This window comes from Staurois parvus, unplaced genomic scaffold, assembly GCF_062004578.1.
Source record: "Staurois parvus isolate SC_StPar_1 unplaced genomic scaffold, SC_StPar_1.0 ptg000827l, whole genome shotgun sequence".
Classification (NCBI taxonomy): domain Eukaryota; kingdom Metazoa; phylum Chordata; class Amphibia; order Anura; family Ranidae; genus Staurois; species Staurois parvus.
Window position 1 is genome coordinate 6,705,798 of NW_028318623.1, and position 20,618 is coordinate 6,726,415.

General features: G+C 44.9%; 1 protein-coding gene and 1 long non-coding RNA gene across 3 annotated transcripts in view; both read right to left on the reverse strand.

Annotated features, from left to right (window-relative positions):
- Nucleotides 1–546: 546 nt before the first annotated feature.
- LOC149443887 (uncharacterized) lies at nt 547–4,872 on the reverse strand. The gene is made up of 2 exons (XR_016306605.1): nt 1,325–4,872; nt 547–1,284 (listed from the first exon to the last, which is right to left on the reverse strand). It is a non-coding gene; the product is annotated as an uncharacterized LOC149443887 (long non-coding RNA).
- Nucleotides 4,873–20,618, reverse strand: part of LOC149443888 (uncharacterized) — a 44,985-nt gene continuing 29,239 nt past the window's right edge. Inside the window, exons 3-4 of one of the 2 annotated variants that reach the window (XM_089655214.1) lie at nt 16,530–16,655; nt 4,873–5,964 (exon numbers count right to left, since the gene is read on the reverse strand). In XM_089655214.1, coding sequence (XP_089511340.1) covers nt 5,960–5,964; nt 16,530–16,655 — 131 coding nt within the window. In that variant the 3' untranslated portion in view covers nt 4,873–5,959. Of the gene's footprint in view, nt 5,965–7,540; nt 11,033–16,529; nt 16,656–20,618 lie in introns of those variants that run through there. The other variant, XM_089655213.1, reaches the window with a different exon arrangement.

Genomic DNA, 20,618 nt, shown 5'->3' on the forward strand with positions numbered 1-20,618 from the left:
CCTTTACCTTTATTAGCAAAGCATGGGTTCACATTAAGCAAAGTTTACTTGGTTTTGTAAGAGCTTCATAGCTGCGGAACTGGCTTAGCTAAATGTGAGATCTCCAAGCAGGAGTCCACAAGACATGGTACACTGGGGAAAAAAAAAAAAAAAAGTCTTGAGGCGCTCATAGGGGGAGATTTACTAAAACTGGAGAGTGCAAAATCTGGTGCCGCTGTGCATGGTAGCCAATCAGCTTTTAACTTCAACTTGTTCAATTAAGCTTTGACAAAAAAAAAAACTGGAAGCTGATTGGTTTCCATGCAGAGTTGCACCAAATTTTGCACTCTCCAAGTTGAATAAACCAACCCCATAGGCTTAATTCCTTTATCAGTAACAGTCTAGAAGAAATTCAAGAAGGTGGGTAGTGGTTCTTCTCTAAAGACTACAAATATCAGTTTTACAAGAAATTACCCATCAAAAAAATTGGATAAAGGTTACCTTGCCATATTTAAAAGATTAGTGCAATTAACACTTAACATTAAAAAAAACCAATATAAAAGAACATTATATTAAAAAAATTATATTCTCTGGGTAATGAAAGGAAAGCCTTTTAACTCAGAAAAAATATATACATTTTTTTCCAATACAATTTAGCATCAAAAGGCAGATTTACTAAGAAGCACAGCGTGAACACACCTACCACAATACCACAGTGCCCATCACCATACAGAAAATATAAAAATACATTCTAGAGCTCGTTAATGTATTTTTTAAAGGTAGCACAGGCTGAGACACAAACAATACAGAAGACTTTAGATTTTTTTTTTATTTTAGTTGCTGTACAGGGCTCTTTTTTTGGAGGGGGGGGGGGTAAGTAAATGACATAACAGCAAATTTTTAGAGAAGGACACATACTACTGCATTTTAATTTTGGGCTAGTTTTATAAATGGCCCTGTTAAGTAACAAGTGTTAAACCTTGCCAGTTTTCCAGGATCAAATCCTCAATCAGTGTTGGCTTTACCTTCCACCGGGACCACATGCTTAATGAATGTTGGCTTTACCTTCCACCAGGACCACATGCTTAATGAATGTTGGCTTTACCTTCCACCAAGACTAAATGCTTAATGAATGTTGGCTTTACCTTCCACCAGGACCAAATGCTTAATGAATGTTGGCTTTACCTTCCACCAGGACCAAATGCTTAATGAATGTTGGCTTTACCTTCCACCAAGACTAAATGCTTAATGAATGTTGGCTTTACCTTCCACCAGGACCAAATGCTTAATGAATGTTGGCTTTACCTTCCACCAAGACTAAATGCTTAATGAATGTTGGCTTTACCTTCCACCAGGACCAAATGCTTAATGAATGTTGGCTTTACCTTCCACCAAGACTAAATGCTTAATGAATGTTGGCTTTACCTTCCACCAGGACCAAATGCTTAATGAATGTTGGCTTTACCTTCCACCAGGACCAAATGCTTAATGAATGTTGGCTTTACCTTCCACCAAGACTAAATGCTTAATGAATGTTGGCTTTACCTTCCACCAGGACCAAATGCTTAATGAATGTTGGCTTTACCTTCCACCAGGACCAAATGCTTAATGAATGTTGGCTTTACCTTCCACCAAGACCAAATGCTTAATGAATGTTGGCTTTACCTTCCACCAGGACCAAATGCTTAATGAATGTTGGCTTTACCTTCCACAAGTAAAAGTGTAGCCTAATTAATTTGCCCTGTCAAAGGTAGGTGGCCCAAGAAGTAGTAAGTGACCCGGTGGAAAATGAAGAAAGACTGAGAAGGGGTGAATGATCTGAAGCTGGTCATACATAGTAACATCTGACTGTGCAATCCTTTAGCTATGTGGTGTAGTTTGAGGGCCTATCTAAAGAATGGCTCAACTATACATACAGCCCATACACTGCAAGGTCCAGGCAGGAATTGATGGTACATCTAAAGGAGATTGGTCAGCCAGGTCTGCTTTAGAATGACGTAATCCCTCCCTTTATAGACAGGCGAATAAGGAGTATATGAATAATAGTGCACAATTCTGTGCAGCTAATAGCTGCTACGTTCTACTAGTGTGGCTTACACCATAGGAAGCAACTTGTTCCATCTATTTAACTATTAATAATACTTTTAGGGCAATTCATATTCTGTCCAAGCACATTTGACCCCAAAGTCCAGTTGGTTTGACAAGTCTGACGGCTCCATACCATGCTCAGGTACAGTTTAGCCTAATGTGCCCTGGCCCACTGGAAGAGGTGGCTTGGGCATGGTTCAGTGGGACTCACTATGGTACACATTTGGGTAGCAGAGGATATAACATAAGTTATATAAGTGCATCAGGCCTACCACATTGTGAACACAGGCCAGCGGGCGAGTGGGGGCAATCGTACATGAGCACAGTACAAGGTATCCATGCCTAGTGTGAGTACAGGCAGCCCCTGAGTTACAAACATCCAACTTACATACGACTTGTACCTAATGTAGAGTTCCACCCACAAGTGGAAGCTCCACTTATCTGCCTCAACCCCCCCTCTCTGCTGCCACATTTGGCACCTTTTGGGGGGGGGGAGCAGGTACCTGGTTTTGAAGTTTGGTTTCCCCCCCCCCTTCCCCACGCATCCCTCTTGGACCTGTATGAAATCTGCAGCCCATTCACAAACCGGCAACCGCAAGGCATCGCTGCTGGTTTCCCTTAGTAAAGATGGCGGCATAAGCGCCTGAGAGCTGATTGAAGAATGAGCTTCGGGTGAGGACACTGCTGAATCCCTGGACAGGTAATTGCCCTAATAATAAAAGTCAGCAGCTACAGTATTTGTAGCTGCTGACTTAATTTTTGGAAGGGGGGGGGTGTAGAACTCCTCTTTAAGAATGGAGGCAGCATGACATCATGCTGGCCCCAGAAACCCCTGGGAAGCCATCTTTCTGCTAACTGCATGCTGCCACCCACTGTCCAGCAGACCTGTCTGCAATCCCCCATCACCGCATGGCCAGTTAACTGTTCCCTATGCTAACCAAAACCTAATAGTTTTTTGGCTGGAGTTACACTTATAAAATGTACCTGTTCCAAGTTACATACAAATTCAACTTCAGAACAAACCTACAGAACCCATCTTGTTTGAAACTCGAGGATTGCCTGTGTACTCCTAGAGCAACCAAAAATTTTGGTATTGTGATCATGCTACTAAAAAAATGTTCCTGTAGTTTTAGCCTTAAATCTGTACCTTGGAGTTGTCTACATTTTATAGAGGAGGTCCAAAAGGGGCAAATATAGTGATGATTTTTTAACCGCTCAGCCTTAAAAAGGGGAAGTATAGTCAAATCTCTTTTGGCTGTACTTCCCCTATGGATCACAGGAGTGCAATTTCTTTTGTACTTCTGTGACCCCATTTCAGCCAACAGTGGGCTAAAGTCTGCTGTCGGTTGACATCACTCAGCCAGCCCAGACTCTAGGAAGATCCCGACCACATGGTCGGGATCCTCCCAGAAGCCTGACCGGCAGTTGGCTCGACCTCTCAGCGAGCCGCAGCGAATCTGAGCCAGCCACTCCTGCCCCCGCCACACTATTTAGCTCTGGAGGGGCAGAGCAGTCACTGACTGGCATTCACCAGTTCTCTGCTCACTGAAGACTGAGAACTGAGCGATCAGCAGTCTTTGATCACTCAGTTCTCAGTCTAATGCTCCATGTACACCAGCCTACCAAGACCGCCGGCCGTGGAAAAACACATATCGAGGCAAAACCGCAGTACCATGATTTTGCATTTTCCCGCGGTCAAAACGTTCCTATCCTGAACGTGATTCTTCTGCGTTCAGTAGAGGAAAAATTAGCCTCACCTAAATGCGGAAGTCCTAAACTCTGCCAAAAGCCTATGTGGACGTGGACACATAGGCTTTTATGGAGTTGAGTTTAGGAGCTTTGGCAAAAAAATGGCAAAAGCTCCTAAATTCGAGTTTACGAGCCGCTCGTGTACATGGAGCCTTAGAAGCAGCAGGGGATGGATGCAGCATCAGACCAATGTTGCATCCACCATCCTAGGTAATTTTTTTCTTTTTTTACAGAACCCCATACGTCTCTTTTAAAAACAGAAAAAACTAAACCTAAATTTGCTGTATTTTAGATTACTTTACTTTACCAATGCTAAGCAATGGATAAGTATTTTCCTGAATTTTGGGAATATTCAAGCATGGTTAAAAGAAGAGCATAGCCATGTGCCCCTGTAGGGTATATATGATAGATATAAAAGAAGGCTGAATAACTGATCATATATTAAGCTAGCAAGATAGAAAAATAAAGAATAAAAACTAAAAAAAGGTCATAACACATGTACAGATAAGATTTTGAGAACAGGTTCAGAATGTGAAGATCAACACTTATATAGTCACAGAAAGATATCTCAACAGTCTTGCTGGGATGAGTAAATAAATACCAACATTGGGTTTCCGGATCTTTTTCTTTTCAGGCCTCACGTCATGTGATTGTTTCTGAAAAGGAGGCTGATCATCAGTGAGCACATCATTGGAAGAAGGCTAGAGCATCAATTTTTGCAAGAAAGGTAAGTATTTCTGTCCTTTTTTTTCCCTTTTGCCCCATAGCACCATTTATCCCAGCAAGAATGCTGACATTTGAATACTAGTACCCTTGAGATCCATTAATAAAACATTTGCTGTGCAAATGTCTAAAGTATTCACACAGCCATCACAATTAATCCATATAACCTGACTAATATGTTTATTTCCTACGACTGTCAACTCCATCTAGTGGCCACAATGTGGATTTTTCCCGACTGAGGTATTTCAGGAAAATACCCATTATGGCCTCTAGATGGAGCTGACAATCATAGAAAATAAATATATTAGGAAAATTACGATGATTAATCATGAAGGTTGTGCAAATGCTTTTGACATTCACATAGTAAATGTTTCATAAATAAACCCCTTTAACTGACAAATCGTTGTCCATAGCAAGCAGCTGCTTGCTTCTACACAATAAAGTGCAAAAAATATGACAATTGCACTCTGTTTGCAGTAGACAACACAATGAATCATTTCAAGAAATGTCTTCAGGAATATTTACAAGCACATTTTGATCAGCCTTCACCTCGACATGCATATATGTACATTTCAAAGGGCCAAAAACTGTCAATTCCAAAAAAAAGTGATAAGGAGCAGTAAATTATGAGGATTTAGGTTTTACTGCATGAAGCCGACTCCCTGTCCAGTAAGTTGCTTAAATAATATCAGTCTGGACAGTGTAAAGCAATATGTTTGAACTTGAAATTGTTAACCTTGAATTAAATACGTATCTACAGATGAGTTGCTTTTTACACAAATGCTAAGATTTTTGCACTTTGTAATTTTTTGCAAATGTTTTTTTTTGCACTTTGTACATTTTTAGTATTGTCAATTTTTTATATAAGGCAAATTGTGTTTTAGGTTTAGTGGCCCTTTGAAGAATCAATCCCGCAGTAAGAGATATTTCAATTTGGAGTAAATGTCAGTTGGTTGGACTACCATTCTCCTAATACCTTTTGGGACTCTCGAGGCAAGATTTTTCCATTGGAGTTCTCAACTCCGCCCACCAGCTGCTGCCGTTGCAACCGAACTTCACTGCTGGATTTTTCTCAAATAAAGAGATCTTACCACTTAAGCCCCCAGGTAATAGAAGATATTAGCAAGTAGCTTTGCCCGCCAGTGAAATATCAGATTAGGGTGGATTGATTCATTAATAAGGAAAATTCAAAGACCAATCACGCTGTGCAAATGAGAGAGAAATGTCTAGCATCTTAGTAAATCTGCCCATCCAGAGTCAGAGGTGACATATTCACATGCAGCTTGATTGAAAGTTTGATGTACCCGGATCTCCATGATAGATTTATTCTTAGTAGAAAGGTGGGAGATCCGGTAAGCTTCTCTGTAATAAATCCTCTGGATAGGATTTCCACCTCTGACTCTCAAAAGTCACCCAATCATTAACCTAGAAAGACAAAAGAAAGATGAGGTCCAAGTCTGTTGTAAATCAATGAACAGTCAACTGCTAAAAGGATAGACGAGCTTCCCTTATAGGGGTCTTGAAAGGGAGATTTCGATCACTCCCATTTACAGCACATGGGCACCATGAAAACCAAAGTTGACCTTCAGAAAAGCGATTCTGCTACACTGTATATGGGAAATGTATTATCTGCCAAAGGGTTTGAAATTAAGTTCAGCCAGTCTTATGATTTACACATTCCATACATTTCATGTGACCTTGGAATATCCTGGTTAATCTCTGCAGCTTCTTGTGGCTCCTTTCTGCTCATTGATATTGACATTATCACACCGCTGGCCATGGATGAGCTTGGGTTTGTTCCAAACCTGGAAGGAAGCTGTAAGTGTCTGCCCATTATGCTGCAGCTAGGACATTCCCAAAGCGGCAGGGATGCTTGTGTTGACCGAATATGGAAATGTGGCAATGTTAGGTCAACGAATTGACCTACTATGGAAATGAAGCCATATTAAGTCAACTGTGTGGACCTAATATGGTAACATGGCCATATCAGCTCAATGGTGTTGATTTAATATGGAAACGTTGCCATATCAGGTCAACTTTGTGTAGCTATTATGGAAACGTGGCCTCATCAGGTCAACAGTGTTGATTTAATATGGAAACGTGGCCATAACAGGTCAACTGTGTGGACATATGGAAACATGGCCATAACAGGTCAACGGTGTGGACGTAATATGGAAACATGGCCATAACAGGTCAACGGTGTGGACGTAATATGGAAACGTGGCCATAACAGGTCAACGGTGTGGACTCAACATTGCAACATGGCCATATCAGGTCAACAGTGTTGACCTAACAAGGAAACGTGGCCATAACAGATTAACAGTGTGGATCTAACATGAAAACAGCACAGTGGCTAAATGGTTAGCACTTCCTCCTGGCAGTACTAGGGTTGTTGGTTCGAATCCCAACCACAGCACCACCTCTCTGGAGTTTGCATGTTCTCCTTGTGCCTGAGTGGGTTTCCTCCAGGTACCTTGGTTTCCTACCACACTCTGAAGACATGCTGGTAGGTTAATTGGCTCCTGTCTAAATTGTCCCTAGTATGTGTATGTATGAATGTGAGTTAGGGAACTTAGATTGTACACCCCTTGAGGGTTAGGGACTGATGTGAATGTACTATATATATGTAAAGCACTGCATAAATTGACAGCAGTATATAAGTACCTGAAATTTAAAAAAATGTGATTTTAGAAACCTTTTTGATTTTTATATTGGCAGCTGACATTAAAATAATACCTGGTGATCCTGCCATGAACATTCTTGTTCAGGCATTTCCTGTTATAGGGTGACAACACTCAGTCCCTGTTTCCCATTTCTTCTCCTGTGTTGTCACCGTCACACGCACTCCCAATGGCGACTACAAGCATACATGCCAACATGCACTGCAAAAAGGCATGATGTTCCACTGTTGTCACCATTGGGGAACCTACCCTGAGAAATGATGTGTGTATAGGTAGGAAGTGGCTGCAGTTCTGATATATAACAAAGGAGGAAAACAAAGTGAAAACAAGATTTTATTAAAAAAAAAAACACACATGGCAATTGTTTTTGATATACAGTGCTTTAGCAAAATAAATGTCAGTCAGTCAGGCTTGGATTGTACTTTACCCACATACCCCATACAGTCCCATCATACATTTTATGCAAAATTCCTGACTATACAGCTAAGCTGGGACATTTAAAGGACAACTCCAGACAAGACAAATGTCTCCATTAAACAGATAGATGGACATCTCCCATTGGTGCTTAGTGTTTGATGCTTATGACTCATTAGAACGGAGTGAATTGAGTCTATTACTACAACTGGTACTTCTAAACACGTCACCCAGAAAACGATAACCAGATTTTCCTATAATGACTACTGAATGCTGTGTCTTGTCTGGAGTTCTTCTTTAAAACAGCACCTGTCATTTAGGCTGTATTCACACTTGTGCGGCTTCAAAACTGTGTGATTTTCATTGCGAGTTTACAGTGTGACTTGATGCGACTTCGGCGCGGCTTCGACCAAGGATAATTGTTTCTGCTGTACAAAGCCGCACATAAGTCGCATGTACAACATTCAGGTGCGACTTTCATGTGACTTTGGAGGGTTTACATTGAAGTCTATGGCCCTCAAGTCGCATGAAAGTCAGACCAAAGTAGTGCAGGAACTACTTTGAACTCGCACAGATATTAATGGTACCCATTGTTAAACATGGGGGGGGCGACTTGTCATGCGACTATGGACACCAAAGTCGCATAAGTGTGAATGGAGCCTTAGTAGTAAACATAATGCAGCATAGAAGGGATGTAGGGCAAGGTTATCGTTTGTCCCAGTTTCCAAGGGACAGTCCCAGTTATGAGGGGTCCCCAGGCACAATTTCCCAATTCATACCCGGATGCGTCCTCTGGAACCAGGCACCATATAGTAACCCCAGCAGTACGCAGGCTCCAACTGAAGTTGCATTGTAAAAACAATAATGCAAAATGGTGCCACTTGAGCAACCCGTTTTCGCACCTATCCATGTTGCCATGCAAGCACACACACTACTCTAGGATTGCTGCTTGCACAGCGTTCAGTTGGGTCCTGTGCACTGCAATAGTCACTATACGGTGCTCAGGTCCTAGGGCCGAATTCATGGATGAACAAGGTAGAGACGGGGGAGGAAGAAAAAGTTTGAAACTAGAGACAATAGCCACCATGTGTGAGATACCTGCTCCTAACCTGACACCTGTACTCCAAGGCAGGCCCTAGATGACGTGATTTTCTTTCTTGCTACCATGTGTTGCAGGAAGGAAAATTGCTCGATTCCCCCTCCCTCTGCACTATTGTGTTCTGCCAGCAGGGAGCCTTCCCTGGCAGCAGAACACAATGATCACTGCTGGTGGCTACATCGGTTGGCCAAAAAACTGACAGGCTGGTTGTACTGAAATCAACAGATGAATCGACTTCAGTACAACCAGTCTCTCCATAGATGAATCAAATTTCGGCCAATCCCTGCTGAACCAGCCCAGATTTGATCCATCTATGGCCAGCTTAAACACTACTTAATCCTGCCCCTGAACTCTGTTAATCCTGACTCCTAAACTTTCTGTGCGTTGGTTACTCCTTACCCCTGATCTCTGCGCGTTACACGCTCCTGACCCTTGCACCCTGCGCGTTACACGCTCCTGACCCTTGCACCCTGCGCGTTACACGCTCCTGACCCTTGCACCCTGCGCGTTACACGCTCCTGACCCTTGCACCCTGCGCGTTACACGCTCCTGACCCTTGCACCCTGCGCGTTACACGCTCCTGACCCTTGCACCCTGCGCGTTACACGCTCCTGACCCTTGCACCCTGCGCGTTACACACTCCTGACCCTTGCACCCTGCGCGTTACACATTCCTGCTCTCTATGTGTTACACACTCCTGACACCTGACCTCTGCGTGTTACTAACTCCTGACCCCTGCACTCTGTGTGTTACACACTCCTGATCTCTGTATGTTACTTAATCCTAACCCCCAATCTCTGTGTCTGTTAATCCTGACCCCTAAACTGTGTGCTACATATTCCTGGTCCCTGAACTCTGAGTTTCTTACCCTTGACCCCTGAACATTCTGTGTTACTTGATCTTGACCCTGAACTTTGGGGATTACCTAATACTGCCCCACCCAACTTTGTGCGTTACTTACAATTCTCATGACACCCAAACATTTGGTGGACGTGGCTACAAGGGTGTGGTTCAAAGTGGGTGTGGCAAGCAGGGTGTCCCAGGATTTAATTTTGAAAATCTGGCCATCGCACCAATAGCATAGGCTATTCTAAGTATTAGGGTAGAAATAAATGTGCGTCTAAATCTACCTTTGCTCTGAAGCATGATCCACATTTGGACTGCACTCGGAGGCTACTGACAGGTGTCTGTTTTAACCCAGTTTGTGTCGACAAACGCAACGCAACTGCATACATTGCATGCAGCTGCGGGGCGTTTGCGGCGCTTCCCCATTTACCTGAATGTGTCGCATTCAGGGGGCTTGCTTCTGTGGCAGCGGTCCGTTCAGCATGAATTGGCCCCAATTTAGAAAATGACTATTATAAGGGACATCGAACCCTAATAGAAGTATCATGATAACACGCATGTAAGTGGTGGTGGGGAGGGAGGGAGTGGGGGTTCTACAGCCTTCAATGGACACCTGCTGAAAGGTTCCTGTAATAGATGTATAGGCACATCCTGTGAACTCCTATGAAGTCAGAAGTAGAAGTCTCTAACCCCAGGTTCACACCTAAGCGTTTTCTGCGGCATTTTGCAGAAACGCACAGCAGTCCATTTAACATGATTTCCTATGGGACAGGTTCACATCTCTGCATTTTCACTAGGTGCGTTTTTTGGAAAAGGGCCAGGGACTTTTTTGAACGCAAAACGCTACCTTTTTGTTTGTATAGACTTCAATGGAAACGCTGCAGAAAAGCATGTATGGTGGTTTTGCTGTTTGTGTTTTAAATCTGCCTAGCAACAAGGGGAAAAAAAAAGCAAAATGCAACCTACATAGGTGTGAACGTAGCTTGATGGGTAAATCAGAACTAGATCCAGCTGCAGGAAGATGGATGCAATGATAGATGGATGAAGGAGTAGTGTGATAATGATACAGGACACTAAGGGGGAGATTTACTAAAACTGGAGCACTCAGAATCTGGTGCAGCTGTGCATGGCAGCCAATCAGCTTCTGACTTCAGCTTGTTCAGTTAAGCTTTGACAATAAAACCTGGAAGCCGATTGGTTTCTATGCAGAGCTGCACCAGCTTTTGCACTCTCCAATTTAAGTAAATAACCCCCTTACTGCCCCCCCATCACTCTTATAGCACAATGTTTGCTGCAAATGACAGGTGCACTTTTCTCCCTCCATTCTTCTCCCCCCATGTCTTAACCCATAATGTTTTTGTAGGAGTGTGCTACTCTGCATTCAGGCTGGAGCAGCATCAATTCAGTGCTGTGCAGGAGCACGTGCCTTCTAATCTCCTTGGTTAAAGAGGACCTGTGATGCAAAATTGAAAAATCTACTGTTAATACTGCATGATGGTTACATTTGAACTGTAATACAATGTTACTGTCATACATGATTTTTTATAAGATTTTCAAACATTCTCCCTCTCTGCGAGGTGGTATCAAAAAATTTTGTAACTCGCACAAGGCTGCATACACAGTCACAGGGAGCACCAACCTTCATAAGTCAGTGTGCTTTTTATGCCTGGGCGGCGGCAAGGACTACCCAATCACATGACCGCTTTTCACAGTGTTCACTTGATCAGGAGCCAGTCCTGCCAGCTCCTGATCATTGCTAGAGACTGGGAGCTGTCTATGACATTTCAATGATAGCACAGTGAGTGCCCTTTTCATCATAGAAACCTTTGTCATCCACGGCTGCATATGTGCATTTTGTATGCGGTAAAACCCACCCTACAAGAGATAATGCTGAGTGTCAAATACACTAGAATACGAGGTGGTGTCAAAGTTTTGAGACTAGTTTTGTAACACGCCAACAGATGGCAGCATAAGGCTGTATGCACAGTCACAGGGAGCACCAAACTCCATAAATCAGTGTGCTTTTTATGCCACATGACCCTTTGTGATTAGCTGTCACAGTGGTCACTTGATCAGGAGCCACTCCTGCTACCTTAAGTCAGTATGCCAAAAAACATCATCCTGTGTACCTCGGGAGCTGTGCAACTGGTGCTATTCTGACCACGTGCATTACCACGTCTGCTATTTCATCATGGACAGCAAGTTAGAACAAACAGCAAATGTGAAATCCGTACACCCAGGTTTTGTCACCAGTAACGATTATGGACATGAAGGATGGGTCACTCACGGCATGCTGACGGAGTTCTTGGCAGACTTTGGCACGATGTTCCTTCTAGGTCAGCAGCCTAGAGATGAACTTGGCAGCAACACGTCACATGTTCAAATCACACGCGAGGATTGCCTGGACTGTTCCATACGACACACCGACAATGGTAGCAATGATGTGGATTGTTCTGCACATCATCATGCACAAGTTGCAGAACGGTTGCAACATTTTCAGGGGCTGAGCTCGTTGAAGGTCTTCCTGATATCTCGTCTTCCAGTTATGTTCTTCCACTCCAGTGGCAGATTTGCCCGGTTTCACACAGAATATCACGTTTGCTCTTTCTTCTAATGTGCTCTCCATGATGAAATAGCAGATGTGGTAACGCATGTGGTCAGAATAGCACCAGTTACACAGCTCCCAATGTACACAGGACGATTTCTATTGGCACACTGACTTATGAAGATCGGTGCTCCTTGTGACTGTGCGTGCAGCCTTGTGCTGCCATCTGTTGGCATGTCACAAAATTAGTCTTGAGACCTCTGGATTCCACCTTGTATTCTAGTGTATTTGGTATTATCTCAAAGTGTAGGGTTGGTTTTAAAGCATAAAAAAACACAGATGCAGCCGTGGATGACAAAAGTTTCTATGATGAAAGGGCACTCACTGTGCTATCAGTACAGTGACCAAGCTGTCATAGACAGCTCCCAGTCTAACAATGATCAGGAGCTGGCAGGACTGGCTCCTGATCAAGTGACCACTGCGACAGCCAATCGCAAGGGGTCATGTGATTGGGCAGTCCCTGCAGCTTCCCAAGAGCAAGTTTAAGGGACGCCGATGCTAGGCGAAGGGGTTAGGTGGGACATCTATATAAAAGGTGCGGATAGCACCGCTGGTGCTAGGAGTCATACACATAGCATGGCTGAATCACTGACAACTCCATGTGGGTAAATCAGTAGTCACTAGTTCCAGAGTAATGAGGTAAGAAGGGATTTTCCCTCACTTTAGGAGAAATGATCGCTCATTTCCTGCTGTACAGAAAATAAAGAAAACAGACTACAAAAAAAAAAAAAACACAAAAAAAAGAGCGGGGTGTAACATAAATGTAAGATTTAAATAGTTGAGCTATGATGTGATCTGTAGAAATATGTAATTGTAGATCTAGTTTCATTCCATGTTATTATAGATCAGTGTTCAGAATTCAGTCAGAGACATATGTTCACCAATCAGCATCTGAAAGGACAGAGCAGCTTCTAGGCCAGAGGTGACACCTAGATGCCAACAAAACGTTGTCACCTATGTAGCCAGAGTTTGCCACCTTCTTGAAATCTAAAAAAAAGAGCTCTAGCCATTTCAGCTTAAGAAACCGCAGGGGACCAGGAGGGGGCTCCGAAAGGCCTGCCAGCTCTGATTTATATCCACAGATCAGAAGAATCTATTTCATCTCTCAGAAAAGATAACTATTACTTGCAGGGAGATGGAAATAATTCCTTCTGATTGGACACACTGTAGGCTCTATCTACATGTAAAACTGTATTTGTGGCCTATTAAAAGTCAGAAGCTCGGCTCGGTTGGCCCGGGCTAACCCTGCCTGTAGTGATCAGTGTTTTTTTCGGGGTTGTGGCCATCGTGCAGATGTCTTGCATATCTGGTGGTCATGCCCGAGACGGTTTTGTTTTTGGTCTCGTGTGTTTGGCCTCCTTTTCACCTTGTTCCATCTCTCCATACGCCAGGATGCCCGGTATGTCTTGCTTCATTGCCCCATACCGGGCCTCTTGGCTCACCAGCAGAAGTTGGCTTCCTATCTGTTTTTATCGGCCACTAGAACAATTGCCCAGGCCTGGAAGAGTCCGTTTGTCCCTCTTCAGGGGGTGCGGGATCGTATGACTACTATGATGCTCAACGAACAGATGTCGAGTATCCGCAACGACTCCCAACGTAAATTTTTGAAAATATGGGAGCCGCGGTTGCAATATGCCTTTCCCTCACTCCCCCCCGGCTAGCCTGGGGATGTAATGGCGTTCGATACTGGCGCTCTTGGACCCCTGCTTTTTGCCCCCCCCCCTTTTTTTTTCCTCTTTCTCTCTCTCTCTCTCTGTTTTTGGTGTGACTGGACAGCTGCCTTTAGTTGTTAGTCAGTTGCATTAATGTTTTGTACCTTATGTGCCATTGATAGCCCCTGTGTGGGTGTACCTTTTGCCCTGTTGGCGTTAGAGCACTGTTTTCCTTTTATTTTGCTTTTTTTTTTCTGTGCAATTGATAGCCCCTGTGTGGGCGAGTTTTATTGCCTCTGTTTTATAATGTTTAAAAATTAATAAAAACCATTGGAATATAAAAGTCAGAAGCTACAGGATTTGTATCTGCTGACTTTTATTTATTTTTTTCCCTAAGGTGAAGAACTGCTTTACCCCAGGTTCACACCTAAGTGTTTTCTGCAGCGCTTTGCAGAAACGCAGTACAGTCCATTTAACATGCTTTCCTATGGGACATGGTCTCATCTCTGCGTTTTCACCCGGTGCATTTTTTGGAAAGGGTCAGGGACTTTTTTTGAACGCAAAAAGTTGCATTTTTGGTTCTATAGACTTCAATGGAAACACAGCAGAAAAGCATGTATCGCATTTTGATGCGTTTTGCAATTTAAATCTGCCTAGCAATAAGAAAAATAAAAAAATCCACAAAACGCATCAAAAATGCTGCAAAATCACGTAAAAAACCGCAGGTGCATAAAACGCAACGCAATGAAGAAACGGCTGAAACATAACCTGCATAGGTGTGAACCTAGCCTTAGGGCTTGACCACACTTCACTAAATTTCTAACTGTTCAAAAAACGCTCCTGTAGCATTAGTATGGGCGTTAGATAGGCGGTAATGAGCTTTAGAATGGGTGTTTTACAAGCGTTAAAAATGCTCCTAAAAAACGCCCTATGCGTGCTTTTGAGGCGTTTTAGAAGCATTTTACAATAGTTAAAACTGCACTACAAACACCTATAATAAACTGTAATTTTTATTACCGTTATGGTATTTATGGTACGCAGCAGCACTGCAAATGCCACGTAAATGCCTGCCAATGCGTTTGTGAAGCATCACCACAGACTTGAATGGGAGGCTTTGAAAGGCTTCAAACTCCTCCAGACTCTATATGAGGCTTCAATTTTGAATTGATGCGATGCTAACGCTTCATGTTTTGATAATGTGAACAGCACGGTGTGCTGTCCATAGTACCATTTGCATAGACGTTTGAGGAACGTTAACGCCCCTAAAATGCCTGCATTCAATGCCAGCGTGAACTAGGCCTTAAAGTGGTTGTAAACCTCTGACGTGAGCTATGCACAAAGCATATCCCTCTATCGTTCGTCTCAATCCAGACCACTAAGCGTCATTTCTGCCCACTGCCTCCTTCCTCTGCTGTCAGCACGAGTCACCTCTGACAAGTTTTTCTGACACCAAAAGAAAAATGGTGACAGGGGAGGGACCTACAGCCGATTGACAGTCTCAGCTCTGTTCCTGTGTGCTGTGTAAAGGGGGGGGGGGTATCCCTTCCCTCCAATCAGCTCTCAGAGCTCTCCTCACTGATGTAGCTTGAGCTCCCCGCCCCCTGCTTTTCAGAGCTGAGAGTTCCTGTGTAAATTCTCCACTTTCAACAGGTGTAGAGGAGAGATGGCTACAGATAAACAGGTACAACTTATGTAGGAGGATTTATTTAATCTCTGTGTATCACCTAGTCACTTCACTTGGTATATGTAAGGGTTTATAACTACTTTAACGTGGCCAAGTGTTTGTGTCCACAACCGAGGAGAGAGCAGGAGAGAGGAGGAAAATATTACAATCAAATGTTGCTTACTGGCAGGGGAAAGAATACAAATTGACACATTTTTGTTTTGTTTTTTTTGGTTTTTGCAAGTTACATCCAAAAGTTCTCCCCAGAGCAGTCAATCATTTGCCTGACTCCAGGCATCAGAAAACATGGCTCAATCCTTCACCCAATCTCACATCCTGGCCATTCCTGCTTAGGACCCCCCCAATGATGCAGATGCCCATAGGCTGTCAGGCTTTACCTGCCATGTCCTATCTAAGGGCAGCTTGTTTAACATAAACCTGGCATTAACTCCAAAGCTGTGGCTTGGGTGTGTTTTGGTGGGTACCTGAGGGGGACTAGAATTGTGCCTGTGTCCAAATAAGTATGGACCTAACTGTATTTATTCTTGTAAAGTCACATGGGACAAACGCAGATGGCATCTTGGGTACACCAGGTTCCTTCCCTTCAAAGATTCACGGGTATGTATTTGTGTGGCACCAAATAGGTCAAATACAGCCAACATTTCTGGCCCATGCAGGAACAGGCAGCGCAGTGGCTAAACAGTTAGCACTTGCGCCTGTACTAGGGTCATTGGTTCAAATCCCAACCACAGCACCATCTGCCTGAAGTTTGCATGTTCTCCCTGTGACTGCGTGGGTTTCCTCTGGGTACACCAGTTTCCTCCCACACTCCAAAGACATGCTGGTAGGTTAATTGGCTCCTGTCTAAATTGTCCCTAGTATGTCTATGTATGGATGTGAGTTAGGGACCTTAGATTGTACACCCCTTGAGGGTTAGGGACTGATGTGAATGTACAATATATATGTGAAGTGCTGCGTAAATTGACGGCGCTATATAAGTACCTGAAATAAATAAATAAATAAAACTTACCTGATTCCTTAGATTTAAATGCATACGCGGCACCAATACTTGCAGCTATAAGCACTACTAAAATGCTTATAACAATGCCAGCTATCGCTCCTGCAGTCAAACCATTAAAATGGACAGGATTCGAATCTAAAAGGAAAAAAAAAAAAAAAAAGAAGAAGGGGGGGAAAAAGAAACATAACTTTCTATATCCACTTCAATGGAAATCATAAAAGCAAAATCAAGATCCACTGCATAAGAAATATATATAGCCGACTCACCTATAAATAGGGGAGGTGTTCTCAGGACTAAAAAGACACATAACAAGCTAGGTATGTGAGTAAGAGGCCAGGAAAAAGAAGTCCCAAACAGAGAACCCATCTGTGGCTTGTGAAATATTTTATTGAAAAATGGGAATAAATAAATGGTAACTGACACACCTTTACATATATCTACTGCACCACTGTCGTAGATGACATAATTGATCTATCAATCTAGTGCAGTGGTCGGCAAGCCGCGGCTCGCGAGCCACATGCGGCTCTTTACAGACTTTAATGCGGCTCTTCTGTGTGCCGGGCGCCCGCTCCCCTCCCTCCTCTCGGGCGGCCGCCCCAAAAGTCAGGACTCTGTAGCTAGCCCAGCAATGGGCAAACTACGGCCCGGCGGACCTTTTAATCCGGCCCGCGGAGCGTGGCAAACATTGGCTGTCAGGATGTAGGCGGGGCAGCGTGACGAACTCCTCTCCTCTCACAGTCCGCCCTGAAGACCGGAACGTCGCGGGAACACGGCGAGAGGAACGCGCGGAGCAAAGGTAAGTGAATTGACACAATATGGGGAATGAATTACTATATGGGGGATGAATTACTATATGGGGGATGAATTACTATAGGGGGGGATGAATTACTATAGGGGGGATGAATTACTATAGGGGGGATGAATTACTAAATGGGGGATGAATTACTATAGGGGGGATGAATTACTATAGGGGGGATGAATTACTATATGGGGGATGAATTACTATATGGGGGATGAATAACTATGGGGGATGAAATACTATATGGGGGAAGAATTACTATGGGGGATGAATTACTATATGGGGGATGAATTACTATATGGGGGATGAATTACTATATGGGGGATGAATTACTATATGGGGGATGTATTTTCAGTTTTAAAAATGTGGCTCTCAAAATAAATTTCAATCGTGGTTTTGGCGAGATTTGGTTCAGTTGAAAAAAAAGGTTGCCCACCACTGATCTAGTGGAACTGGTCACAATCATACACTGCTCAAAAAAATCAAAGGAACATTTTGAAAACGCATCAGATCTCAATGGGGAAAAATGTCGTGCTGGATATCTATACAGATATGGATGGGGTCATGTGTTAGGAATGCAAGGATGCCTCATCGTTTGATGGAAATTAAAATGATCGACCTACAGAGGACTGAATTCAAAGACACCCCGAAAATCAAAGTGAAAAAAATGATGCAGCAGGCGAGTCCATTTTGCTGAAATGTCATTGCAGCAACTCAGAATGGTTCTCAGTAGTTTGTATGGCCCCCGTGTGTTTGTATGCATGCCTGACAATGTCAGGGCAGGCTCCTAATGAGACGGCGGATGGTGTCCTGGGGGATTTCCTCCCAGATCTGGACCAGGGCATCACTGAGCTCCTGGACAGTCAGATGGGAAAAGGAGCGCAAAGAGACCACTGGGGCCCGAAAATGCCAGTTCCGCAAAGTGTACCAGACTTGGCATACATATAAGAAAAGCTTCACTGTGGTGAGAAAAACTACTCCTCCCATCGATACCAACGATGGGTCACTACTCCTCCCACCGATACCAACGATGGGGCACTACTCCTCCCACCGATACCAACGATGGGCACTACTCCTCCCACCGATACCAACGATGGGGCACTACTCCTCCCACCGATACCAACGATGGGGCACTACTCCTCCCACCGATACCAACGATGGGGCACTACTCCTCCCACCGATACCAACGATGGAGCACTACTCTTTCCACCGATACCAACGATGGGCCGCTACTCCTCCCACCGATACCAACGATGGGCCGCTACTCCTCCCACCGATACCAACGATGGGCCGCTACTCCTCCCACCGATACCAACGATGGGGCGCTACTCCTCCCACCGATACCAACGATGGGGCGCTACTCCTCCCACCGATACCAACGATGGGGCGCTACTCCTCCCACCGATACCAACGATGGGGCGCTACTCCTCCCACGATACCAAAGATGGGGCGCTACTCCTCTCACCGATACCAAAGATGGAGCGCTACTCTTTCCACCGATACCAACGATGGGGCACTACTCCTCCCAACGATACCAACGATGGGGCACTACTCCTCCCATTGATACCAACGATGGGGCACTACTCCTCCCACCGATACCAACGATGGGGCACTACTCCTCCCACCGATACCAAAGATGGGGCGCTACTCCTCCCACCGATACCAAAGATGGAGCGCTACTCTTTCCACCGATACCAACGATGGGGCCCTACTCCTCCCAACGATGGGGCCCTACTCCTCCCACCGATACCAACGACGGGGCGCTACTCCTCCCACCGATACCAACGACGGGGCGCTACTCCTCCCACCGATACCAACGATGGGGCGCTACTCCTCCCACCGATACCAACGATGGGGCGCTACTCCTCCCACCGATACCAAAGATGGGGCGCTACTCCTCTCACCGATACCAAAGATGGAGCGCTACTCTTTCCACCGATACCAACGATGGGGCACTACTCCTCCCAACGATACCAACGATGGGGCACTACTCCTCCCACCGATACCAACGATGGGGCACTACTCCTCCCACCGATACCAACGATGGGGCACTACTCCTCCCACCGATACCAACGATGGGGCACTACTCCTCCCACCGATACCAAAGATGGGGCGCTACTCCTCCCACCGATACCAAAGATGGAGCGCTACTCTTTCCACCGATACCAACGATGGGGCCCTACTCCTCCCAACGATACCAACGATGGGGCACTACTCCTCCCACCGATACCAACGACGGGGCACTACTCCTCCCACCGATACCAACGACGGGGCACTACTCCTCCCACCGATACCAACGACGGGGCACTACTCCTCCCACCGATACCAACGACGGGGCACTACTCCTCCCACCGATACCAATGATGGGGCACTACTCCTCCCACCGATACCAACGACGAGGCACTACTCCTCCCACCGATACCAACGACGGGGCACTACTCCTCCCACCGATACCAACGACGGGGCACTACTCCTCCCACCGATACCAACGACGGGGCACTACTCCTCCCACCGATACCAACGACGGGGCACTACTCCTCCCACCGATACCAATGATGGGGCACTACTCCTCCCACCGATACCAACGACGGGGCACTACTCCTCCCACCGATACCAACGACGGGGCACTACTCCTCCCACCGATACCAACGACGGGGCACTACTCCGCCCACCGATACCAACGACGGGGCACTACTCCGCCCACCGATACCAACGACGGGGCACTACTCTTTCTCCTACTGACCGCCAACCCTGAGGCTATGCATATTTTCACTGATGCTGGGCCCAGGACATTTTTACTCTCAGTGGCCACAACCCGGCCCTCCTAAAGACTGAAGGACAGTAAACTGGCCCTTTGTTTGAAAAGTTTGGAGACCCCTGATTTAGACCATTCATCTGATGGGCATTTTAACCTTTTACATTCTGTAAGTGTTTTTAACTGTGGCTAAATAAATCTATACTGGTATACTGCTCTTAGAAGGAGCCTCTTTTTTCTCCCCTTCACTTCTATAGAGTTGGCACACTATGGGATGGCTGCCGTTTGTGCTTTAGAACTCATCATGGACATTTAAGGACTTACGGGCTATATTATGTACCATTGCTTGCTGTAAGGGTCATGAGCTTCTATTGTGCTGAATGCCTGTGTATATATACACAGTAGCCCCGTACTTGTATGCATTTGCTCCTGGTGCTCTGGTACTCCCACACTGCTAAGACATGCTGGTAGGTTAACTGGCTCCTGTCTAAACTGGCCCTAGTACACCCGCGGCCACTTTATTAGATCCACTTTGCTAGTACCG